This window comes from Fundulus heteroclitus, chromosome 1 (genome assembly GCF_011125445.2).
Source record: "Fundulus heteroclitus isolate FHET01 chromosome 1, MU-UCD_Fhet_4.1, whole genome shotgun sequence".
NCBI classification, from domain to species: Eukaryota; Metazoa; Chordata; class Actinopteri; order Cyprinodontiformes; family Fundulidae; genus Fundulus; species Fundulus heteroclitus.
This window is the reverse complement of record NC_046361.1, coordinates 35,985,337-36,009,783: the sequence shown is the minus strand read 5'-3', so window position 1 is coordinate 36,009,783 and position 24,447 is coordinate 35,985,337. Positions and strand designations below refer to the sequence as shown.

Sequence of the window (24,447 nt, the reverse complement as noted above, 5' to 3'; positions counted from 1 at the left end):
TCAGTCCCCTGATCCCAAACCAACGGAGCATGAATTTCACTTAAAATGAACAGGAAGGCCTTCAAACAAACAGCAGCGGAAAGCCGCTGAACAAAAGGCCTGACCCAGTGAACCCAGTTCCTGGTGGTAACCATGAGTTCAAAACTTCAGACCATCGCTAGCAAAGAATTTTAGGCAAAGTATTAGAAATTAACATTTTCTGTTATGCGATTTTACCAAATGCTTTTTGAGAATCTGAAATAAAGGGATTGTGTTAAAATGCAGAATTTAATTATTTAAGACTCTACTTCAACTTCATCTGAGTAGTTTCATTAGAAGCTCAGTGTGGTAATGTACAAAACCAAAATTAGAAAAAAAGCTGTCCAAATATTTATGGGACTGGCTTTATTTAAACTGAGGTTCTAAAGCAGAATTCCTATTGGTGGGATAAGTATTTAACTAACAGATATATAATACGTACAGGTTGGCTCTTATCTTTGTCCACCGTTGCTTCCATTTCCCAGATTTGCTGGCCATCTAGGAAATAAGAAAAAGTAGAAAGAGACAATGTTAGTTTTATATTGTGAAAAGAATTAAAATTGCTAGTTTACAGTGGCATGAAATAAATAGTTGCCCTTTACAGACGTCATCTATATTGCTATTTTGGTTCACATTTAAATATTTCACATCAAACAAATTTCAAAGACAAAGGTAACACGAGCAAATATAAAAATACATTTTTAGATGGTGAAAAGGCCATCCTAACCAACTTGGTCTGATTTGAAAAAGTGTTAAATGTTGTTAAATCTTTAAATGAGTGATAACCTGCAATCTCTTGTCCCAATAAATCACTTAACAGAGCCAGTCTGACAACATGAAGTAGGCTTAAAGATCTCAAAAAGCAGAACAACATGTCCCAATCAAAGAAAATTCAAAAGAAGATGGGAAACAATGCCACGGACGTCTACCAGGGGCTATTCTAAGCCGTGTGAACGGCAGTAAGAGCAATTACCCACAAATGGGCAAAATGTGCAAAAGTCGTGTGCCTTCGCAGGATTGGCTGGTTTGCAAAAATGTCTCGTTGAGTGTAAACTTCATCCAGGAGATCACAAAATAATCCCGAAGGCTTCACTTGCCTCAGGTGAGGCCAGCGGTCATGATTTTAGCTTGTTCCTATGAATAAAACACAGCTAATACTGAAAAGACACAAAAGCACATCTCCCACTTCCCCCCAAAACATATCTGGATAGTCCCAAAGACTTTGAGGAAAACATCCTGTGGACTATTCAGACCAATATAGAACTTTTTGTAAGGTGTACACTGCAAAAAGGGAACTAAAAGTAATTAAAGATTAATTGAAATTAGTATATTTTTCCTCAATTTGAGCAGCTAAATAGGACTATTTGCCAATGGAATGAGTATTTTTACCCCTAAAATAAGATAATTAGATATCCTCCTGTTGAAATAAGATGATGGAGATGAACTGTTCTCATTTTAAGTGCAAAATAAATCTTATTCCATTGGCAAATAGTCTAATTACCTACTCAAACAAGGAAGAATCAAGAACATTTTACATAATTTTAGTTCCCTTTTTGCAGTGTAGGCTGTTACATGTGGTATAAAACCATCACAGAACATCATAGCAGCAGTCAAACAAGGTGGTGGTAGTGTGATGCTTTGCTGCTTTGGTACATCTTTGCTGCTTCGCTACATGCAACCATGAGTTCTGCTGTCCAGAAAAACATCCTGAAGGAAATGTTTTGGCCTCAATTTGTGACCTTAAGTTCAATTGGGTTTTGCAGCAGGACGATAATTATGGGTAAAACCAGCAAATCCACCTCCAAAATGGCTCAAAAAAGACACAATTAAAAGGTTTTCGTATTCAACAAGCCATTTATGCAAGGAGACCCCACTGGTGTGGTTGAATTAAAACTATTCTGCATAGAAGAGGGGGCCAAAACTCCCCCACTTCTAGTCTTGTATTTAAACTGCATAAAACCTGTTATTAGGTTTTATTAGGTTTCACAGAGCTCCAGGTTGGTTTGGATAGCTTTTTTTGACCATTTGAAAAGCGCATATTGTACTGGTTATACGTTAGCTTGAGGAAGGAGTTTGTGCTTGTACATAAAACAGACAAAACCACTTCCTGTGCCGCCAACCCTAAAAGCAGAATTTGTAGGTCACCCAAAAAAAAAACAAAAAAAAACACACTCATTCAAAAATCTCTAAGACTTGTAACTAAGAAAGGTTTGTTAATTTGCTGCTAATGTTAGCAAGTAGATGTCAAAAGAAAAGCTACAAGAAGGGGTGCATCTGAGTGCAAACACCTAAGCCTCGTTTGCAGATTTAGGTGGGAAACCCTCAAACTACAAATTGAAAACACATTTATCAAATGAGTCAGCATCAGAGAGGGGGATTCCACACACACTGCCAACTTTTTTCTTGGTCTTACTTTTTTTTTATGAGAAACTTTCTCCACTTCTTCTGCAAAATGTGATGACTCTACTGCTTTGTTGGCACTTCGAGTTGTTTATGTTCTGTTGCAGCTCTTCTCTAAGGGAGACCCCGATTGCTCCCCCTCCGCTCACAATTATCTCAAGCCAGAGGAGGGCTGATGGAACCGCAGTTTCTTTGGTTTGGCTCGGGACGCAGTTCTTTCCCAAATAAAGCGCCCGCCGTCCAAAGACAAGAGTCAGGGGAGCTCCAGGCAGACGCAGCTGTCGCTCATTCACAGGGATTTCACAGCTGGGTTTATCCACAGCATCGTGTCTTAGAGAAAGTCTCCAAAACACAGGCAGGCCCTCTCTCTAAGCCTTCTTTACCGACTCTGTTTCACCAACAATTACTGCAGATTTTTGTAGCGCAGCAGCAGGGAATCCCAAAGAGGGAAAAAACAACAGAAAGCACACAAGGTTTGCAGAGCATTAACTGGATGTAAAAAAATATATATAATACTGATTCCAGAACACAGTAGAGAAATCTGTCAACAAAGACAAGCAAAAAGACAACTGATAAGCTGGGTCAGAGGTTTACCTGCACTCATCTTAGGCATGGATGCCATAATTTGGATGAAATCAACATGCAGCTGCGAGAATCAGGGGTCACCAACCTTTTTGAAACTGAGAGCTACTTCACTGGTTTTGTCGTAGGAAGGGAAACCAGTACTGACATTTGAGTCAGTGTTCACCTTAACTTTATGTAAAATAACCAACAAAATTTAATGCTTTGTTATAGATATTAGGCCTGTGCATAAAAACCAATACAAAGATTAATATCGATGTTTTTAAAAAACGATTTAATATTGATATTCTGGCTTTCAATATCGATATACCTCCCAACCCCTAGGGGGCATTATTACAGCGCGCCGTTACTGCTCACAGCGAGGAAGAGCAAGTGAGACGCATCTAAAATCAGACGTTTGGGCACATTTTTGGTTTAAGTGATACATTAAATGCACTGAACCAAATGCACTTTATTGTCCTGTTAATATATCAGTGTTAAATAAATTGAACATAAATATAATATTTGGCAGGTTTTGTTAATTGAATGACTTTAAACATTAATTTGAAAGCAATAAATAATCGATATTGGAGTCAAATCAAATCAAGCTGAGCTATATCGACAATCGCATCGTATCGTGAACTACGTATCGAGAATCGCATCGAAACGGCTCATCCTGGATGATACCCAGCCCTAATAGATATTGTCATTTTTAAATCTAATAAAATGCAAGTGTGAATAAACAGGAAGTGTAGAAAATTAAAATAAAATTTTAGATGTAGCTCACTGGTGGATTGTGCTTTTTTTAAGAACAGGCTCGTGGGCTCCACATGTGGTCCTCGGTGGGCTACTTGGTGCCCACAGCCCCCCCTGTTGGTGACTCCTGGTCTAAATGACGCACACACACCCACCTCCATGTCCAGTAGAAACCTTTTTTGTTTTCTTAGCCATACATTAACAAGCTTCTGGCATCGCTTTAGCTGGATATCTGACCACTCACAGTTGGTAGACTTCTATCAATTCATTTGTTTTCTTGCACGGACCCATCTATTAGGCGTAGTCCACAAATCCTCAATGGTGTTAAGGTTGGTTCTTTAGTGAAGTCACATTAATATTTTCCCACTTTATCCTTCCAAAGACAGGTTCTGAAATGTGTTTGGGACCATTGTTGTTCTCCGTGAACAGCCAACTGCATCCAGGTTTCCTTCGTCTTAGCCAAACTGTCCCTCTTAGATGAACAGAACGTTGGTTCCATGTTCAGTAATAACCAAACTTGGCGAAGAAAATTTGGAGCAGCTCACATGTACAAGCCAAACGCCTTCCGGAGATAAAACGCATGGTCACAGAGGCCGAAGACTGGCTGAGGTGACTGGTTAGCGGAGAAGTATGGATGAAGTATAGATAATAATCTCCCAGTGCGATCTACAGACAATCCAACAATAATCTAAACCTGCACATCAACATTCTACTTTCACAATTAAAACAACTGAAGACCTGTAGATTATTGCATAGGCATCTAGAGGCAAATCAACTGCATTGAACGGAGATACATCCCAGGGCGACGCACGCAGACGAGAGGAAACCTAACTCTAAGCAAAGTTCAAACCACTACATCTGTGGGTGCATGTCAGAGTCAAGGAAGAGAACAATGACATTACAACTGTTGTCACTTGCTCACAAAAGCTAGTTACAAACAAATAAAACATTTTTTTTTTCTCCCCCAGAAATTTACATGGCACATTTTTACATGGCGAACAAAATCATGAGCCACGCAACAAAAGGCCCCTTTGAGTGATAAGACATCATGGCAGTCATTGAGGAAGAAAAGGGCAAAAGGAAGTGAGGGAGCGGCTTTATCTTCTGGATCATGCAAAACGACTGATGCCATCATCTATACAACAATGGCTGTGAAAAAAAAAAAAAAGAAAAGAAACGCAACAGCGAGGGACTTATTGCACAAACATGATGAGTCATTAATTATGCTTGGTGTTGTGGCGTTACTGCGACACCATGTTGCGCAACGCCAGAACCAAAGCACAAAGCGGGACCGTAAAGATTTTACAAGGCTCCGCCGCGGGGCTGCTTCCCTTTTAAAGCTGCGAGCCAAGGGACGACTTACCGTGAGTCTTCTCCAGAAAGATGACCTTTGAGTCGGAGCTGAAGTTCTGCCCGGTCAGGATCATCTGCTGGCCGCCCAGGACGGAGCAGCTGTCCATGTCCTGCTTCTCCACCATGGGAAGCTCGTGTGCAGAGCGCTGGGCTGCGGGGACACACAGAGGGGTGGTGTGGAACTTTTACTGCCTTTCCACTACGGTCACTCTCTCCAGTGGAAGGATTTCCTTCCCTTCCCCCGCTTTATACGATTGCACATTTAATATCTTTCGTGTTTTATGGGCAGATCAAACGTAAAGCGCCATCTGAGGAATGCCTTTAACCGATGTTGCAAATTTAATTCATCTTAACCACATGAATACGCTGCGTATTTAAAAAAAAATTGGATCCGCTCATCAACCGATGCTTAAAATAATCCCTGACGAGTCGATCTGCATTACAGCGTTAACATGTTCAGCGCCGATTTCTCACAAAAGTGCGACTACAGATTTGCCCAGAAGTGGCTCTGGTTCACAACAAAGAAATGACGCTGAGTCATTCGGCAATCACAGCAATCATTCTGACTTTTAGCAAGATGCAACTTAAATGAGTCAAATCACAACTTGTGCTGCTTATCAGGAGAAGTGGCAGCAGTTCAGATACACTCAACTGCTTTATAGGAAAGAAAGCAGTTGAGATGACACACGACTGATAGAGAGAGTCTAAGCATTAGGCCCAGGCAATATATCGAGATTTTAAAATTATCAAAAAGTTTTAAAAAGAGATATAAGATGAGACTATATCAGTTTTTATTATAGTGGTCAATTTGTGTTATAATTATACTTTTATGTATTCCATTAGGTATTTTTCAGTCGTTTCTCATCTTTAACTAGAGCTATTTGTTATAAAATGGGCCTGTGAGATATTTGAGATGAAGATTTGATTCATATAAGCCTTTCTATAAATACTTTCTGAAAAGAAAAACCAAATTGAGATAAATATTGTGTATCGGCAATCCGCCTAAAATGCCCATTCATGCTGTATAAAACCTTTATTTAGCATTATTCTTTATATTCAACCTTTACAGTCATAAAAGTATGGCTACAGCCAATGTGATAAATATCCTGATTTTCAACTAAGCTGAAAAAGAAACAAATCTATGGGGAAAACATATTTTCCAACACTTAAAAAGCCCCGCTTATATTATGCAGAAAAACATTTTCATTGCGTTTAAGGACTCCGTTTTCTTTAGCTCACATTCACCATTAATTATAGAAAACCTCATTAATCTGGAATACAGAGTCTGTGGTTCTAGTGGGAATTTCCTGAATATTTAGATATAATCCCAGTTTGCAGAGAAGTTATGCTGGATCAAAACAATCTCATTTTACAACGGTATCCTTCAGACGAAGGATACAAAAAAACAACAACATTGTGAGCCTTATATGCATGACACGGCACAGAGAAGGCGGTTATCAATAATATAATGAACTGATTTCATGTAAGGTCATGATGTTTGGTGCAAAAGCAACACTAAGCAAGGGCAGATAAACATCATGCCCACTGTAAAACATGGTGGTGGCAGCATCATGCTATGGGCTGAATAGTTTTAATACAGAACTTTTTAAGAAATTATTGAAGTAGAAGTAATGACCATGAAGTAGAGCTTCATTTTTCAGCATCGCTGTAATCCGGTCGTACGTCGAATCAAAAACAGAAAGGCTTCATCAGAAGAAAACGTAACTTTCTGATTGGCCTAGCCAGCTACACTCAGCAGATGATCTGTGCAATCAGTGCAAGAGGGCTGTGGACAATCTGAGAAAATGAGAGAACTTTGGTTTTCAGGCAGAGGGGTGAAAATGGCCGAGTCAAGAGGCTGATAAACTACCAACAAAGGAGGAGGGGAAGCAATCCTTTTTTTTTTAAATACTTAAATTGTTATGGCATTTGAATTTTTTAACTCACGGCATGTTCGCTGAAAATCGTCATAGTGAGAAAAATCCATTCATATATCGTTACACGGTTGCCTTACAATAAACAGCTGGAAGTTGGCGCTCTTTAAAGGAAGTTGTGTTTGGTGATTTTCTGACTAGATTTCCCCTTACATTGTTACGAATACAGAAAAAAAAGAAGGATACAACGGGCTGACTCAGCATGTTGGTTTGCAGGCCCGACTGATGTCAGGAGACACGCGTAGCTACATCACCCCCCCCCCCCCCCTTCTGTCCCGCAGCCGACAAACCATCGCAACCATTGTTCTGCGAAATGGGAAGCAGCAAGTGCAAAGAGGGTTTTTTTTTTTTTTGCTTGCGTCAGGAAGAGGAGCATATGGTGGGCAGTTCGTCGCACCTGACAGCTTGTTGCTCAGAAGGTGGATAAAGGGGGTCTTTTTGTTTGAGATGAGATTACGGCCAGCACTTTAATAACTCTGTGTACACATGCACCGATGTGGCCAAACGCAGGCTTCAGAGCTGAGCAAATACAAACAGGTACTCTGAAACCTGCAGCCGCCACTAGCTGGAGGGAAGCCCTGGTTGCATGAAGAGGCGTTTTATGCTCAGGATTCTGGGCGACCGGCCCCACTTCTACCTCGTTTCAATGCAGGCTACCCCCTTTTCAATGATGTTTACTTTCCATTTCCAATGTGCTTTCCAGGTTTCGACTTCTGACACTGCAAAAAGGGAACTAAAAGTAAGTAAAATGTTCTTAAAATGTGTATATTTTTCCTTGATTTCAGGAGCTAAATAAGACTATTTGCCAATGGAATGAGAATTTCTACCCCTAAAATAAGATAATTAGACATCCTGCACTTGAAATAAGGTGATGGAGATGAATTGTTCTTATTTTAAGTGCAAAAATCTTATTCCATTGGCAAATAATCTGATTTAGCTCAAATCAATGAAAAATACGCTAATTTCAAGAGGATTTTACCTACTTTGAGTTCCCTTTTTGCAGTGGAAAAGCACTTTGACGACATTGGGCAGCTTTTTTTGTTTAAACAACAAGTAAAAACCACGTGAAAAGCTGAAATTAGAAAAGTATTCGGCACTTACAGCACTCGATGGGATGCGAGGCCGCTTGCAGAGACACGTGCTGACCTCCGGGCTGAGGTATGTGCACGCGGAACACCAGACGCACCCGGGTGTTCTTCCGGCCGACGTCCGTCTCGCCTTTCCTCAGCTCGATGTCGGCGTTCCTGAGCTTCAGGATGCCGGCGCAGTCGATTCTGAGGGGAGGGAAAACAAAAGCGAGATATGTGAGCAAAGCGAGAGGCGGCGGGGTTTTTTTTACGCCGTTGGTCTGTCGGGGATGGCCCGGTTCATCTCACATGGCTTTCATGTTGTTCTTGGGCTCCAGCGGGATCTCCAGGACTTTTGTGCCGTGGACGATCTTCTCGTAGCTGTTGGTGGTGACCGTCTTGCCAGTGATCCGATGAACTTGATAAAAAGCGTGCGGCTTCAGGATGCGCTCGTCTGCCGTGCCGATAAAAATCTGCAGGCCGAGTGGATCCTTGCCTCTGTAGCCATGCAACTGTGGACCCATAAAAAAAAAAAAAAAAAACACACAGTCAAGACGGAGCAGTTGCACCTTCTGCACCTTCTGCCATGAATCTGAGTAAATCAGACGAATCTAGACCCGGTTGCTCAAGGTCTATACAGCTAGGAAGTGTTTAAATTAAAAGCAAAAGCTTAATTGTTTCATCTAAACGAGAACAACTGAGTCCATCCCATGATGTGGTTTCATCCAGAACCCCCCCTCAACAATAAAGTGAAGTTGCCATGATTGGTATCGGTGTCCTTCAAGTGACCCAGATCATGCCAAGCTTCAGCCGTCAGCCATGTGGCATTAAACTGGCTTTAGAATAATTATATAAACCCAAAACCATCACAGCTCCACCACCATCGCCTATCGGTTAGTACGAGGTGACGGCTTACAACCTGATCTGACGTTATCGGTGACAGCTTTGCTCTTTGCATCGCATTAATGTTGGGCTGGACTATGCCTATATGTCGATCGATAACCGTATATCAATGACAGAATAAAAAATGGTTCAGTAGAATAAATGTTTTCCTTCCTTATGCATTTTAGGTTAATATTACAGTCTCTACATCCTTCTAGCCAATCACAACACAGACCCAGGAACGCTCCGTCACCAAGCTCCGCCCCCCAACTCAAGTACAGAAATCACGGGGTCTTTTCTTTTTTAAAAACTTGCAGTTTTGGTAAAAAACTTGGTTTAATAGTTTATTGTTTGTGTGTTGTGTATCTAAAAATAGGTCGCTAAGCAACAGCATAAAATGGCCAGGGGTGCACTTACAATATGTTTTGAATTTGTTGATAATTATCGATATAGATCCAATATGATTTCTATTTTATCAATATGCTTTTTTTCCCTATATCGCCCAGCCCTACGTTAATGCGTGTCTGACATAAACTTGATGATAACTTTTCTAGAGCTTTTCTTCCTGATTAAGGAATCGTTAAATGCGTTTGATCAGCAGTTCCTGACTCCTACCTGGTATATTTAGTTTAGAAAGCAACCATGTGGACTTAGTTCTGATACGCAGGGTGCTTTGCACAAGTAGATTTAGTTTGCTTTTTAACTAAATGGTGAAATGCTGTATTCGTGTTTTTTGTGTTGCTAATTATAGGACGTGTTTCTGACCTGATAGAAACTTTTGCTTATTCTACAAAAACTTTAGAACTGAAAGAAGTTGCATGTACATGTTTACCTTGACCCAAATCCTAGATTCCTTTTTTTATTTAAACACTGGATGACAGATGGAACAAGGAGCCTCATGCGACCATCCTGCCTAACTTGCACACATGGTAATACACCGACCCGAATGTCCTGCGCCGGAAATGACAAACCCCACATAGATAACACTTTGAACTGACAAAGATGCTACTTTTAACCTGAAAGTATTTTTGAGCAAACCTGCAAAAACCACAAGTTGTGAACTTGCATCTGAATGCTGTTTTCGTGCAACCTGTACTGCGCATAACCTTTGCTGCGGAGCCAAGTCGTGAACTGGAGTCTGAATGTCGACGCAAAAGAAAATTTGCATCAAACCAGAGAGAAAAAAAAACTTTATTCAAAGTTTTATTTTCCTGATTTTAGTGGTTTGGGGAGATGGTTACGACCTGGTGGCCGTAAAAAAAAAGAGACTTCAAGGCAGGTGCTCAGTGTCTGCAGGACTGCAGTCCAGGAGGAGATGATTAAGTTTTTCTTCATGTGGGTCACGGCCCTATAACCGAAGTAAAACCCAAACTGCTTGTGGCAGAGTTTCAGCCAGCCGGAGTGGCCATCAAACCAGAGAAGAACCAGCTTTGTTTAAAGTTGATTTTTCCTTAATTTTTGTGGTTTGGGGGGAAGTCGTTTCTATTTGCCCTGCTGGCTTTAAAATCAAGGCAGGTGCTCAGTGTCTGCAGAAACTATGGCAACACGGAGGAGCGTGCTCCCTCCATCGCCAGGTAGACAGACGACGCGGCTCCGCCAGAGTGAACGGCAAACAGGCGAGCGGGACGCGTGAGGAGCGGGCCGGTTGGCATGGCAGCCACAGGAGCAGTGAGTCACGGCGGCGCGGCGGCGGAGGAAAAGTAAAGTGGGCCGCTCACAGACGAGGGCAGGGAAAGTGGGGAGAGAGGGAGTGGAAGAGAAGTAAAGGAAAGTTGAGGCACAAGCGTGCAGCCACGGCTGAACGTCCGCCCGGCCCGGCCAACCTGGCAGCTCTGACCTCAGGGCGAGGCCTGAAAACAGGGGGGGAAAAAATTAATAAAAGAAGCAAAACAGTGTTGAAAAGTTGCCACAGTAACGCCAAGGAAGGGAAGCAGAGACTATTTCTGGCCACTACGGCTGGCTGAAACCGTGCCACGGCCAATTTGTGTTTTACTTCGGTGTTGCGACCGCGGCCGACATTAAGAAAACTTTTTCTTTCCCCTTCCTCAACTGCAATTACCCTAACGACAGGAACCGCTTCTCTGTTTTCTCTCCTTTTGGTTTATCAAGCCTTGACAGCTTTCCAGTACCTCAAGTTTGCTTCCTAATACAAGAGCGACGCAGTCAAACGAAAACAGCGCGGAAGAGGAACTCCGGGGCTGCACAGACACAGATCTGTGTCCGCGAGAGCCGGGCGCACAACAGACAGCTATTTTAGGCTGGAAGGTAGAAAACAGGAGAGAAAAAATAAAAAGAAATCAGGTCAGCGGGGAACACAGGCTCTTGGTTCAGTCAGGAGGGTTGTGCTGAGTCGCTAGGACGGTAACTATGTGTCATACTGTGTGTCTGAGGCTAAGGGAGGCCATCAATGGCTCGTTTTAGGAAGTGAGAAATGGCACCTTGTGTTTTCATACGACTGGACTGGAGCGCGCTGTACCACGCTAACAGCTTTGCCGTTTACAGACTCAAACTTTCTACATTTCCAAACAGCTCGAGCTCTTTCAGACTGAAACAAAAACCGCCGTGAACAGCACAATTTCAACTCTCGACTGCTCTGGTCTTTGACTAGGCCACTATAACAAATTAATAGGCTTTGTCCCGCTGGAAGGTGAACCTGAAACACAGTCTGAAGGTTTTTCTTCCAGGATCGCCCCACGTTTTTATCCTCCAATCAACTCGTGCTGAAGACGAGCATCCGTCAGAAGGCCAGTCCCACCACCACGTCTCATGTTGGGGATGTTCAAGGCGACGCGCACTGTTGGGTTTCCTCCATGCGTAGCAATTTGCATGGAAGCCGTTACATTCGATGTCGCTCTCATCTGAAGCGAGCGCCATCTTTTTTGCTGTATCCCCCCCCCCCACGTGGCTTGTGTTGAACAGCAGAAACAGCTTTTTTTTCATGGGTTTCTTTCAATAAGCTGGCCACACCTGCACAGAGACAAGCTTTGTGGGGCACATGGCGAACGAAAGGGAATTCAACAAACTCTCCCTGCTGGGATGGGTCTCTGCAGCTCTTCCTGAGCCTCTTGGCTGCTTCTTTTGATTAATGCTCTTTAGGTGGCCATGTCGCGGTGCCGCACTCTTTCATTAGAATCAATAATGATCTATATGATGTTCAAAGCTTTAGAATCCAACCCTACTTTAAACTTCTCAATAACTTTCTCCCTGACGCGGTCCCTGCTCCTCATGCGGATGTTTCTTTACCGCCGACCTCTGGGACCTTCACAGGACTGTCCCGGATTTTAAATTACACACAGATGCGATCGGAGTAAAAAGTGGGATTGAAACACAGGTACGCCACACTTATCAGATTGTAGATTTGCAAAAAGAAAAAGAAAATACATGAATAAATAACCAAGGATTAATGTCCTTTCATTTAACAAAAGTGCCAAACATGAACCACAATAAAAAATAAGATGAACTTTGAGGGGGGGGGGGGATAAAATAAAGGAGTATGCTCTGTCTTCTCTAAGCCCCAGTGGGTCGAGGCAGATGAGCGTTCACACTGAGCCTGGTTCTGGTTCTGCTGGAGGTTTTCCTCCCTGTTAAAAGGGAGTTTTCCTCTCCACTGTCGCTTCATGCATGCTCAGTATGAGGGATTGCTGCAAAGCCATCAACAATGCAGACGACTGTCCACTGTGGCTCTACGCTCTTTCAGGAGGCTGGGTTTCCTTAGAGAGGAAACTTTCTGACCAACCTGTATAATCTGATTGAATTTGACTTTGGAAAGTGGCTGGAGATGACATGTTTCATGAATTGGCGCTATATAAATAAGGATTGTGCTCGTTTATGGACTATTTAATAAAGTTTACTTTATTTAAGGGCACCAAAACAATGGGACGCACCTGCACTACTGGATGCCCTCCTGTGGGTGCTTTGACGGCCCCCCGGCTTCCCTCGGTCTCATAGTGAGCCCGGTGGTGCGGCTTGGGCTGCACCTCGATGTGGAGCTCATACTGGTCCGTGCGTTTGGGGAGGGGCCATTCCAGCGGCGGGAGCGAAGCCAACGGGAGGCTGTAGACGGACGGAGATAAAAAAAAAAAAAGAATGATTAACGTTGAAAGACGCAGGCTTAGAGCGTCCTCTCTTTCCCGCCAACCTACCTGCAGATGCTTGGAACGAGCGGCTTGGGCCACATTGATGGGATGACAAAGATTGGCTCCGCGGGTTTGGATTTACCGTCCTGGTCACAGGGCAGCAAGTAGTTCCCGTCTCCGTGGTTCTCCGGGTACAGAGCGTAAACCTGGTTGGACGTCTTCACTATTTTGGGGGGCACCAGGCCGGGCTGACCGCTGCCGAATCCGTTCACGCCCTCAACGAGGCCGGGGTGTGTGAAGTGAGCTCCCATGCTGAGATCATCCACCCCCCTGTGTGGCGACGGGCTGCGGGAGCGCGGCGCGGTCATCAGCCCCGGGTTGCGGTACATTTCGTAGGTGCGCTTGCCCTGCGGCGAGGCGGAGCGCGGCCGGGGCGAGGGCGAGCGGGCCCCCAGGCCGCCGTCCTCGCAGAGGCTGGTGTGAGGGGAGGTGCCTGGGGAGGTGCGCGGGGAGCTGGTGTGGATGTTCTGCATGCGGGGGCAGAGATCCCCCGGGTTGGGGCCGCTGCTGGGGGACACGCAGGGGGACGCCCAGGGGGAGTAGTTCTCAGAGTGCCAGCTGGTGGAAGAATTGCTGCTGGCGGGACTCAGGCACTGGGGCTCCCGGTAGGCGAGGTTTTCGTGGCCAGGCACTGTGAGGGTGGGTCTGGGGCTGGTGTTCAGGTGCTGGCTGGGCAGGGAGTCCCGGCCCTGACTGTAGTGCTCCCGGGAAGGGGTGATCTCAATCCGGGGGCTCAGGGCGAGGCCCACGGGCCGGGTGTTGTCCAGGTAGCTCCTGGCCTCCTGGTTTTCGTACCCGGAGAGGACTTTGGGGTTCAGGTCGGCGTACGGGGAGCCGCACGCCTTGATCCTGTACGGCTCGTCCAGCGGGAAAGCCTGCTCAGGGTCAGGACTGAGCACCTTGTGAGCAGCAAGGCCAGGGTCATCTGGAAACAGGGAGGCATCGAGAGACGTTAACCGACCGCACAGACAAGGATCTGTTCGATTAGAGCTGCACGATATATTAAACCTCAGTGGCAATATTGATATGTGCAGTGTGTCAATTTTAATGAACCGACTGGACACAGCTGATAAATTTCATGTGCCAGGCTTGCCAATAGAATATATGTTGTCGGCAGGCTGGACCTTATATGGCAGATTTGATTTTTGTGACAAAGATGTTAAATCTCAGGAACAGAGATGGGGGGGGGGGGTCAATATGATGAATTAGAAAGAGAGCAGAGAGTAAAATGTAAGTTTAATGCTATCATCATCACAGTGTTGTGTTTTACAAATACTGCGCGCGATAAACAAACTGGATTCCTAAATTTAAAAAAAGAAGTATGCCACACCGTTTCACTCCAAAACAACAACAAAAAAAACAATTAATTTTATGTGCGTTTATCAGCTGTAAAGCACAGACACTTTCTGGCATTTTCTCTCACATGGCTTCATATCTGATTCCACGTCAACAACAAGCCGACCAAATGTGCTTCCTGGTCTATTTTTGTACTGAAACGAACGCGCTTGGCGGGGCCGTACGGTCACGGGTTCGCCGGCGTAAAACCGGCCTAAGGAGAAGGTGCGCTCCGGGGAAGAAAAAGCTGCGGACAAACCTTGATCTCCTCCTGCAAAGTCGCTGCAAGGCGGCTCATACTCAAACAAGTACTCAAACTGCAAATCCTCATCAGGGCAGCTGGCTCGGCTCAGGTCTTCCTCCAGGTCCCGTTCGTCGTAGAAGGAGGTCATCTGTCTGCTTTTTGTTTAATTATTGATTTTATTGATGGTTGTTTATCCTCTCTATCCACTGACTCCTCCGGCCGCGGAGCTAAGGATGTGCGCGGCTGATGCCAATTCGCTGCTCGAGCGTCAGATCCCGCATCGGGCGAGCTGCAAGAGTTGAAGCTGCGCACAAGTTTCCTGTTTCAGTTCACCGCGGTTATTTTCAGAGGGAAGGCGGGTCTATTTACGAACTGAGCTACAGAGTGTTGTGTGTTTTTTTTTTCTTCTTCTTCTTTCTTCTGTTTCAGCGCTTCGCCGCGGCCCCTATCACGCCTCCCCCGCCTCAGTTGACGCGTCGAGCAGCAAAGAGCAAAAGTGCAAACAGGTGTTGCGTCGCGCCGACTTCCTCCTCCCTCCCTCCGCACGTCGAGGTGCGCGTCTACACTGCGCATTACGGCCGCCAGGCGCATTCAAGTCCGACCGTACACAAGGGAATCATTTTATTTATTTGTTGTTGTTTTTTTTTTTCTTCAAGATGGAAATTGTTTTAATCAACACGTTTTAACAGCAGTGGCTGTTTGATGCACTCACTGAATAATAAAATATGACCATAATCATTTATTGTGACTTCATTATAAGTCTCAGCATGGTTGTAATCTATGCCTTCTTGGATACCAAATTTAAAATGAAAGATTTGTGCAGTAAGGTACTGTTGATTTCACTATTTTTGCTTTATTTTATTTAGAAGGATTGCCTATAGCCTAGAGTTTGTATGTCTGTCTCTGCTTAACTGTCAGACCCAGACCCTCCAGGGTCCTTCACATTCTATATAATTGTAAAATATATAGTGCTGATTTACTTCTTACGCCGAGCACAATGTATTTCCTTAATTATAGGCCTACATGTTAAAACTTAGTTTTGATAATGTGATAGTTTTGTTGGATAACTGTATGTGGCTCTTCAAACCTCGCACAGGATATAATAGCACATTTAGATAGGTACCGAAAACCTATTGCGATTGGTTCACCTTTTTATACGGACATATAATAAGTTAAATAAGTTGTACTTCTTCCCACTAGTTTTCAAATAGTCAAATACAATAGTATTATTACTATGCTGTCTTTGTTTCGTACTGCGGTTGTTTACGGGCATCTATTGGGGAAATAGTTTTGTTTATTTTCTAGTTCTTTACACATTTGAAATAAACTCCTTAAACTCTAAATTCTATGCACTTTCTCCATAGGATTTCTTTATGCTAACAAAAAAAACATTCGTGTATTTTTATAACAAATACCTTCATTTGTCATGAAAACATACATTCCAATCAAATTCATGCTCTCCATTTAACCCGTCCCTTAGGAAGCAGTGGGCGGCCACTGTGCAGCACCCAGGGAGCATTCAGAGGCCAAGGGTCTTGCACATGGACCCAGAGAGGCATTGAACCCAGAACCTTGCAGCCACCAGGATGCAAGCAAGCACCCTGCACTTTAACCACTGGGCCACCCCTCCTCTTAATGCAGGTCTATGTTTAGCTGCTGGCGTCAATATTTAATATTTCAACATCAGTCATAATTTGTGACTGTTGGTTTGTGACTGCACTCCACAAGTCAGACGTTTACCCACACCAGTTTTGTATAAATTGCAGCACTAGCTCAAAAACACTTTTACATAGAAGCGTTTTTTGACAACTAGTAGCTGTTTAGTCTATCTTTCAGAAGCAGAAGTCCCAACAGTGACCTAAAGGTTACACGGGTAGCTCAAAGGTATCAACAAACAGGAGGTTTCATTTATTTGTCGACAAATAAGCAGACCCAGTTAACAAGGTGGCATTAAAATCCCCACATGTTAAGTCGTCCTCAGACTAATTCACCAGTGACCTCTTAAATGTGTGCACTAGTTTATTAAAACTTAATTAAAGAGTTGTTTTTAACTCCAACTGGTTCAGTATGTCACCTTACATGTTTAGGTCGCACCAGTTGACTAGGGAGCACGTTTAAGTGTGGGGAGAAAAGTGTGGACTTCATTCAGGAGTTCATAGATCCAACTAGCTGATAGTATGACATTGTCATTGACTAGTGATTAAAAAGAAGTGTTACATAAATCCAAGCTATCTTCGAAGATTTTGAATATACACACAAATGTTTTCACATCAGCAGTCTTCCACTGTGAACCTGCCCTCTGTGGGTGCCTTCAGTTTGATCTTAATAATTAAAGAGTAAGTTATTAAATATGTTAAAACGTCTGTGCCTTTGCTATCGAAAGGGACGGCACTGAAGTTTTCTGATGACACTTCTCATTTTATTATAGCAAATTGCGTTTGTGACACCTTTTGAACCTACTTGTGCTTTTTTTTCAGATTCCATGAACCAACATGCAACAGTAAAACTACTTGGAATGATCTAGGAGATATTAGATGCTATTTATAAGTGTTAATTAACACCTTGTTGACATTTAACAGTTTATAAAACATAATTTCAGAGCGCTATTAAAATCGTTAGTCTGCTGTACGCAGCGTACTTGAATGCACCATGCATTTCCCACCCAATAAAACACCGCCTAGCAGCGCAACGACGTTGAAGGCAGCGCACGGCTGGCAGAGAAACGGCCAAACGGCTGAACTCTGCTCGACACACAACACCAGGAAGCGAATTAACACCTCCGGTCAACCAGAGCAGCGATCTGTGCCTCCTGACGCACGGCCTGGTGCTGCCCCCGGGTGTCTGACGGGTTGCAGCGGCAGCCAGAGGAGCTGATCAGTCACCTGTCTCCCAGCTGAAAAGGCTTCTGTAAGGGCGTTATGATCCACAAACGCAGAGAAAATCTCACAACTTCTCGGTTTGATCACTTCTCTAATGGTTAATGTCTGCGTCTGGACTGGATTTCCTCGTTAGGCGCTCCTTGTTGTCAGAGGAGAAGCGAGGGCTCTCCTCGGGGTATCCCCGGATTTACGCACGACGCAACAATGCGCAGCTACACCCCTGACACCCATTGATGCAGAGGTATGTGCGCTGTCAGCAATAATTCCCAGCACTAATTGCATTCATTTTAACACCGTGAGCCCATGTCGCTGCATATCTAATCGATTTAGCGTAATTTGCGCAAAACGAAGCAACATTAACGGCGAAAGTGTGTCTCCAAAGTTCGCGGAAAGCAACAGTTCTGAAACAGCTTTAAAACCCACGCTACGCACACGATACAGAACAAACACCATCGCTTTAATCACACTAAGCTCTATTTACGAATTTAAAAAAAAATCAAATTGATTGATTACCAGATAATCACAACACTTCAGCAGTACCTTGATCCATGGACCTCATCATGTGGTACTGCGCCAGCCTCCAGTTCTCTCTAAACATCTGGAGAAGAAAGTGGAAAAAAAGGGAATAATAGTAATAATTAAAAAAAAAAGTTTAAAAGGAGTAAAATCGCTCTCCTTGAAAAAGCATAGAGGTTCTTCTGTTAAAAATGTTGCAAGGAGAGAAAAAAAGGGGGTGAAAAAATATTCTGTCGCTCAAAAAACTTAAAGCTGCGCAAAAACTCCCTTTCAGAGCTAGAGAGAGAGTGTGTCCGCCTCAAGCTCAGCAGCAGCTCTGCTCTGAGGTCCCCCCTTTCCTCGAGCTGTGTGAGGATTACTTAAGCATCGAGAGCGGCTTCCTTCCTCGCTCTGGGTGTTTATAACGCTCCCATGCTGTAAAATAACGGGATTCCCTCAGTGTTTCCTCCTGTTTGGGCGCCTTTTGCCATGGAAACCTGGAGCCCGGCCATGTCCGAGACTCAGGGCTTTCCTGCAAAGCCCCACACTCAGGAATCCATGACGTCTCCTTGCTCCCGCGCCAAGGCATTTCTGCGGCTTCTCTCAGACAGTAGCACACAAGAACTTCATTGTAGGGGGATGAAGAAATTACTGTTAGGACACTGAAGGAAAAGAGGAGAAAAAAGAGAGAGAGAAGAAGAAGAAAAAATAGTTTAGAAGCTTGATTATAGGATGTGCGAGATAAAATTATCTCAAAGTTTTTAGTAATTCCTTTGTGTCTGCTTTGCTTTTTTGTGGATGTAGAAAGTCCAGACAGGACTAAGATGTTGGAGAAAACCAAAGGGCTGACGTTGAACGCGGAGCAAAAAGCATTCGATTGTTTCCATTCACAGAAGAGCTTATGATTTATTTCCATTCGTGTAATGGAAATCTGAAGCATCTTAATATTGGACTGAAATCAAACCGAAGAACAGGAGCCGACCCCGGCCAGGAAGGAGACACATCCACAACCGAAATAAATGTTTTAGGGATCGTGAAGACTTTTCCAGTCCAAATGGAACTTTTGTTAGTCTCTGATTCTTTCTGCTGCCGCTGTGGCAAACAAACCTGCTGTAACACACAGACCTTCGAGGAAAACGTGTTCTTTTTTTATTCTTATTCGTCCCCCTTAATCTGATTCCCTTTGACCGAATCCAGAGCCTTGCTGCTGGATGCTGTCATGGTGGAATGCATTATGGTGAAATGAATGAAGATTAATGGTTTAATAAATACAATTCTGAAATCTATGGTGTGCATTTGCATTCAGCCCCCGTTTTTAAGATCACTCCCATGATAGAAAAGTTCGGCATTTTCTTCATAAGTCACGTAATTGATAAACAAATTCCACCTTTTGGTGATTTTATCTCACACAGAGACAGCTGTTCTGTGAAGGCCTTGGGTTTAATAGAACAATTAGTCAAGAAACAGCATCATTAATACTCAACACACCACACAGAGCAGGAATAAAGCTGTGGAGGCGTTTAAAGCAAGGCTGGTTGATGAAACAACATCCTGAGCTTTGGACATCCCATAGTTTTCAGTCCCTCATCTGAAAGCGACGGCGTACCTACCAAGACACGGCCGTTCACCCAGACTCAGACAGACAGACTGGATTAATGAGACGGGCAGCAAAAAGGCCCATGGTGGCTCTGGAGGAGCTGGAGCGATCCGCGGCTCAGCTGGGAGAACCTGTGGAGTGAACAGCAGTCAGTGATGCGTTCCCTGAATCTGGGATTTCTAGAAGAAATGGCCCTCCATGACATGGAAAACCTTTTTTTTGTGTGTGGGGGAAACTAATATAACACATCACCATGAAAACAATTAGCAGAGTGAAACATGGTGTTGGCCGTATCTTGCTGTGGGGCTGGACGATATAGAAAAAAAACACATATTGATAAAATAGAAATCATATTGATCGACATTGATAATTATCACCAAATTCAAAACATATATTTTAAGTGCAGCCAGCCCTGGCCATTTTACGCTGTTGCTTAGCGACCTGTTTTCTAGATACACAACACACAAACACTGAATTCAAACTCAAACGTTTACTGAACCAACTTTTTACCAAAACTGCAAGTTCAAAAAAAAAAAATGAAAACAAACTTGTGCTCTCTGAGCTCTCTGAAGGGGGCGGAGCTTGGTGATGGAGCGTTCCTTGGTCTGTTAGTGGTTGTTTGTGTCTTTAATATTAGCCTATATGATAGGCCAGAATGCAAAAGGAATTCCAAAAAAAAGTTTTAAAAAACAAAACAACTGGACTTTTTTCTGAAGTTTGAAGACGTTTCTCTTCCCATCCAGAAAGCTTTCTCAATTCAAATGTCTGGAGTAATGTGGAGTTCCAAGCTTTATATTATTGCTCAGAAAGGCCTTATTATAACAAATTAAACCGAAGCTGGTCCCCCCCTTAGCGATGGGGAGTCGTTAGGGTCATCTGTGGCCTGACTTACAGGGAAGATGTTCTGATCACCTGCATGGAGGTGAGGATTAAGGTGAAAATTGGGAGGAATCAAACCTATCTTTTTAAAAGTTGGTGTTTTGATGAGGGATCTGGGATGTGACGAGGGTTGCTGTGTCAACCCTCCAGACACCTCAGATCTTCTGGTTCTGCTCTACCCTGCGTACCTAGAACCAGAACACACAGAACCAGCACTCAGCTTCTATGCTCCACAAATCTGGAACAAACTTCCAGAAAAGTGCAAAACAGCCGAAGCACAGAGTTCCTTTAAATGAAGACTGAAAATCCGCCTGTGTAGAGCTGCTTTTGGGCATAATAACAGGAACACTGACCAACATATCTGATAAGTATTGATGTTTTCACCTGATAATGTTTGTTACTGGTCTCACAACCGGTGACCGTTTCAATGTGTTTACAATGTTTTTATGATGCGAAGCGCTTTGAACCGCCTCGCTGCTGAAATGTGCGACAAAAATAAACTCGACTAGTCTCGAGGGGTTATTTCAGAAACTGCACATAACCCTGATGTGGCCTTAGCTCTATATTCAGCTTCCAGAACAGACGTTTTTTTTGGGAAAACGAGGTAAACAATACCTCGCCAACATGTGCGGCCCAGCCTCGGCACAGCAGCGACTGGAAGCGATCTAAACTGCTGGCATCTGCTCGGTCACAGCTTTAACCTCGGTGACAGACCCTCTGTTTACGTCTGTCTCCTCAGGCCCAGGTTTTCTCTGAGGAAACGCGGACAGGAGTGCCGAACACGGTTACTGCAGTGAGCGTGTAAACCAAAGAGGCCTGAGCTCCAACGTTTTGGGGAGAACCTCCCAGCGGCCGTGTCTACCAGATGGAAATTCCTCCACGGTTACAGACTTCTTATGCAACCCAAATTATGAATGAGTAAAATGATCACGGCCGCCGCTGGGGGAAAGGAAAAATCGCCCGCGTCCAGACGGCCGGGCCTTTTCTGTTTCAGACGTCCGTGCAGGATTTTCCGTCGGTGTGAAACAGCTCTCTGGGGTAGACCCGTCTGGGTCAGAGCTCGGCCCGTTCGCCTTTTCCAGGACTGACATGTGCATCTGCGCTTTGTAAATCCTAGCGGTGGGCGTTTGTGTGCGAAAACGACCAGTGGAGTAGGTGATTCAAGAAGAAAGAAGCGTCATTTTTTGCATTAGTGGCAGGGCATAATGAGGAAAGGCTTTGAGTATGTCTGCGCGGAAAGCACAGACATACTGGAAAGCATCTATAACAACATTAAAAGGAAAACTAAAACTAAATTAGTTCATATGCTAAAAAAGTACCCAAATGAAGCTGATGTATTTATTAAGATGTCAGTAACTTATTACTGCAAGACATGAGGGTCATACATAGCCGCAAATTCTACTAAATCTATTTTAATAAATTTTATTATCAGGAAAATGTCCCGTTTTGGCCATTTTTCCAGCAAATGAGCAACACAATACAACTCAACCACAAACAGACATTATTCAGATTTATAGGAGTTGAATACAGTTTGCATGTGAGCTGGAAAGTCAGTATTGAAATGCTACATATTTAAATTAAGATACACCCAATTTGAACTCTGTGGCTTTATGGGGGCGTCCGTCAACTTTTTCACTTTGGCTTTATTTTCTTGGAATTCAATGACATGGTGGACTCTTAAGTGTGTTTTTATTATGCCACTGATATTGGCTCCATGTAACCAAACCACCTATTAAAAACAAGTTAACTTTTGAATAAAAATCATAGAATTTCAACAGTCGTCTCAGTCTTGACACTAAAAGTCCTTTTAGGTAAAGATGTTTGTGTGTCTTTAAAGTTGCCGTGATGAGGAAGGGTGGCTCTGTTCTGGAACCAATGGAGGAGGTTGTGCAAAGAGGAATTCTTCATAAAATCAGGAACAAAATCAGGATCTAAAGAAGCCTCTGACGGAAAACACTCTGTTGTTGTTTGACAGTCAGAGGATATACTGATGGCTACAGGAGACCCTTCCTGAGTGGGAGACGGATAGATGGATTTGAGCTTCATCTGCAGTAATCTTTGCTCTGGTATGTTATGATGATTATAGAGTTGAGCCAAAAGGTAAAGTTATTAATCTCCCAATAAACATATGTATCAACCTGCGACTGTGGTTATTAGACTTGGCTCGAATACAAGTGGCTGAAATTAGCATGCCATGTAGATTGGCTGGACTCACCCTTGGAGACGAGCTTCATCATCTGCAGGGACAAAAAGAGGAAAGCCCAAGCTCCTCTGCATCAAAAGGGGTTGGTCGAGGTTTTCCAGGCATCTGATCAGAGGCATCTTCAGAGGTTTGCTGGGGAAATCCAAGGTCGGGCCAGATCCTTAACCCCCTAAGGGGATTGTATTTCCCTTCTTGAGCTCTCCAAAACCAGGGGTGTCCAGTCCTGAAGGCTGTTTGTTGTCTAGGAACTTTTCCTGGTTTAATGCACCTGAATCAAAAGGCCAAATTATTTTCTTGCCATGTAATGAGGTTCTACAGAGTCCAGCTAAGAACCGTCGTTATTTGAATCAGGTGCGATGACGCAGAGACACATTTAAAAGTTGAACACCATCTTTCGAGGACCGGAGTTTACCGCCTGTGCCCCAGAATGAGCTGATTTATGTTTGTGTCAATTTATTTATGGATCATATTTAAAAACCACACTGGTTGGACTAAAGTGCTGTGCAACAAAGACCCTTCTGGACCTGTTACCTCAGCTCCAATCTCACCTGTGACTGTAATATTAACCGCATAAACAGATGGATGGATGGATGGATGGATGGGATTGGAGGATGGCTATTGGATGGATGGATGGATGGATGGATTGGATGGATGGATGGATGGATGGCCCTAGGAATGACAGAGACTGCACTCTCTTTATACCACGTGTGCAGGTTAATTAAATATAGTAGAAGCAGACCATTAATAACTCTGTGAATGAGACCAACGCTGCATAACTGTATGGAGAGGAGGTTGATCAAAATGGGTTTTTGTATATTCAATGGCCAATTTCCAACCCTTATTTTGGATAATATTTACTGTAATTGGCATTTGTTTCACAATTTTACAGTTTCTAGTCACACATACACCTCCTTTGTTACCAACCAGGAAGGCTCGAGATAGGTATTGTTGTTTTATTGGCATTTAAACCAAGTTTTATTACATTATGCAGATTATACTGAACAGACATTTCTTAAATGCAAGGGGAGCTGTGCATCATATTGTGGCGTCATCTGCATAGAACTGAATTACTCACAGGAAACTTATCACAGGAAAGGTACCAGGACTGAACTCCCTGACTCCCCGAGATCTGCCTGACTGTTAACCTGTAGATGAAATATCTGGAAATGCTTTAAAAATATATATAAGTCTCATTAACGTGAAGCAACATACAGGGCACTGTATCCCTGTTTAAAAAAACGAAAACCTATCTGGCCACATAAGTCTCATCGGTTTAATCAACGGGCAACGCTCAGGCAGCTTAGACTTCTGCAGACATGCTTTCAGCTTTGGAGGCGGTGGCACGTAATTGTGCAACAAGGAATCTGTTTCCTTCCTGCCACAAGCTGAGATCTCTGGAAAACGCGTTCCTTTGTTTTCCAAATTTTATAAATGCACTAAGAGGTTCCCCCAACATAGAAACTGCTTACACCCACGGTCCGGCGGGAGTCCCTTTTTCATTCCACAAGATTCCCAAAGTTGGTAGTTCAGTTTTAGTGTCACGGCCCACAAGACAACAGGCTTTTCCATGATCAGAGCAAACCCACCAAACTGAACCACCTCCGCTTGTCAACACCCGCCCGGCCTTTACTATATTTCAGAACTGCACCATCACTCTGTAGTATAATCAGCACAGAATGCATGCACGGAGTCTATATTTGCTAGTCAA

At 43.7% G+C, this 24,447-nt stretch overlaps 1 protein-coding gene and 1 long non-coding RNA gene across 4 annotated transcripts in view; one reads left to right on the top strand and one right to left on the bottom strand.

The window, feature by feature from the left end:
• nfatc2a (nuclear factor of activated T cells 2a) overlaps positions 1-18,319 on the bottom strand; it is a 32,465-nt gene extending 14,146 nt beyond the window's left edge. For 2 of the 3 annotated variants that reach the window (XM_012853244.3, XM_012853251.3), the window contains exons 1-7: positions 14,702-15,385; positions 13,114-14,032; positions 12,856-13,024; positions 8,399-8,601; positions 8,124-8,296; positions 5,099-5,239; positions 461-516 (exon numbers count right to left, since the gene is read on the bottom strand). In XM_012853244.3, coding sequence (XP_012708698.2) covers positions 461-516; positions 5,099-5,239; positions 8,124-8,296; positions 8,399-8,601; positions 12,856-13,024; positions 13,114-14,032; positions 14,702-14,834 — 1,794 coding nt within the window. In that variant the 5' untranslated portion in view covers positions 14,835-15,385. Of the gene's footprint in view, positions 1-460; positions 517-5,098; positions 5,240-8,123; positions 8,297-8,398; positions 8,602-12,855; positions 13,025-13,113; positions 14,033-14,701; positions 15,386-18,105 lie in introns of those variants that run through there. The other variant, XM_036141849.1, reaches the window with a different exon arrangement.
• LOC110366949 lies at positions 17,404-19,120 on the top strand. Its single transcript, XR_002427112.2, has 2 exons — positions 17,404-17,806; positions 18,865-19,120. It is a non-coding gene; the product is annotated as an uncharacterized LOC110366949 (long non-coding RNA).
• Positions 19,121-24,447: the final 5,327 nt, after the last annotated feature.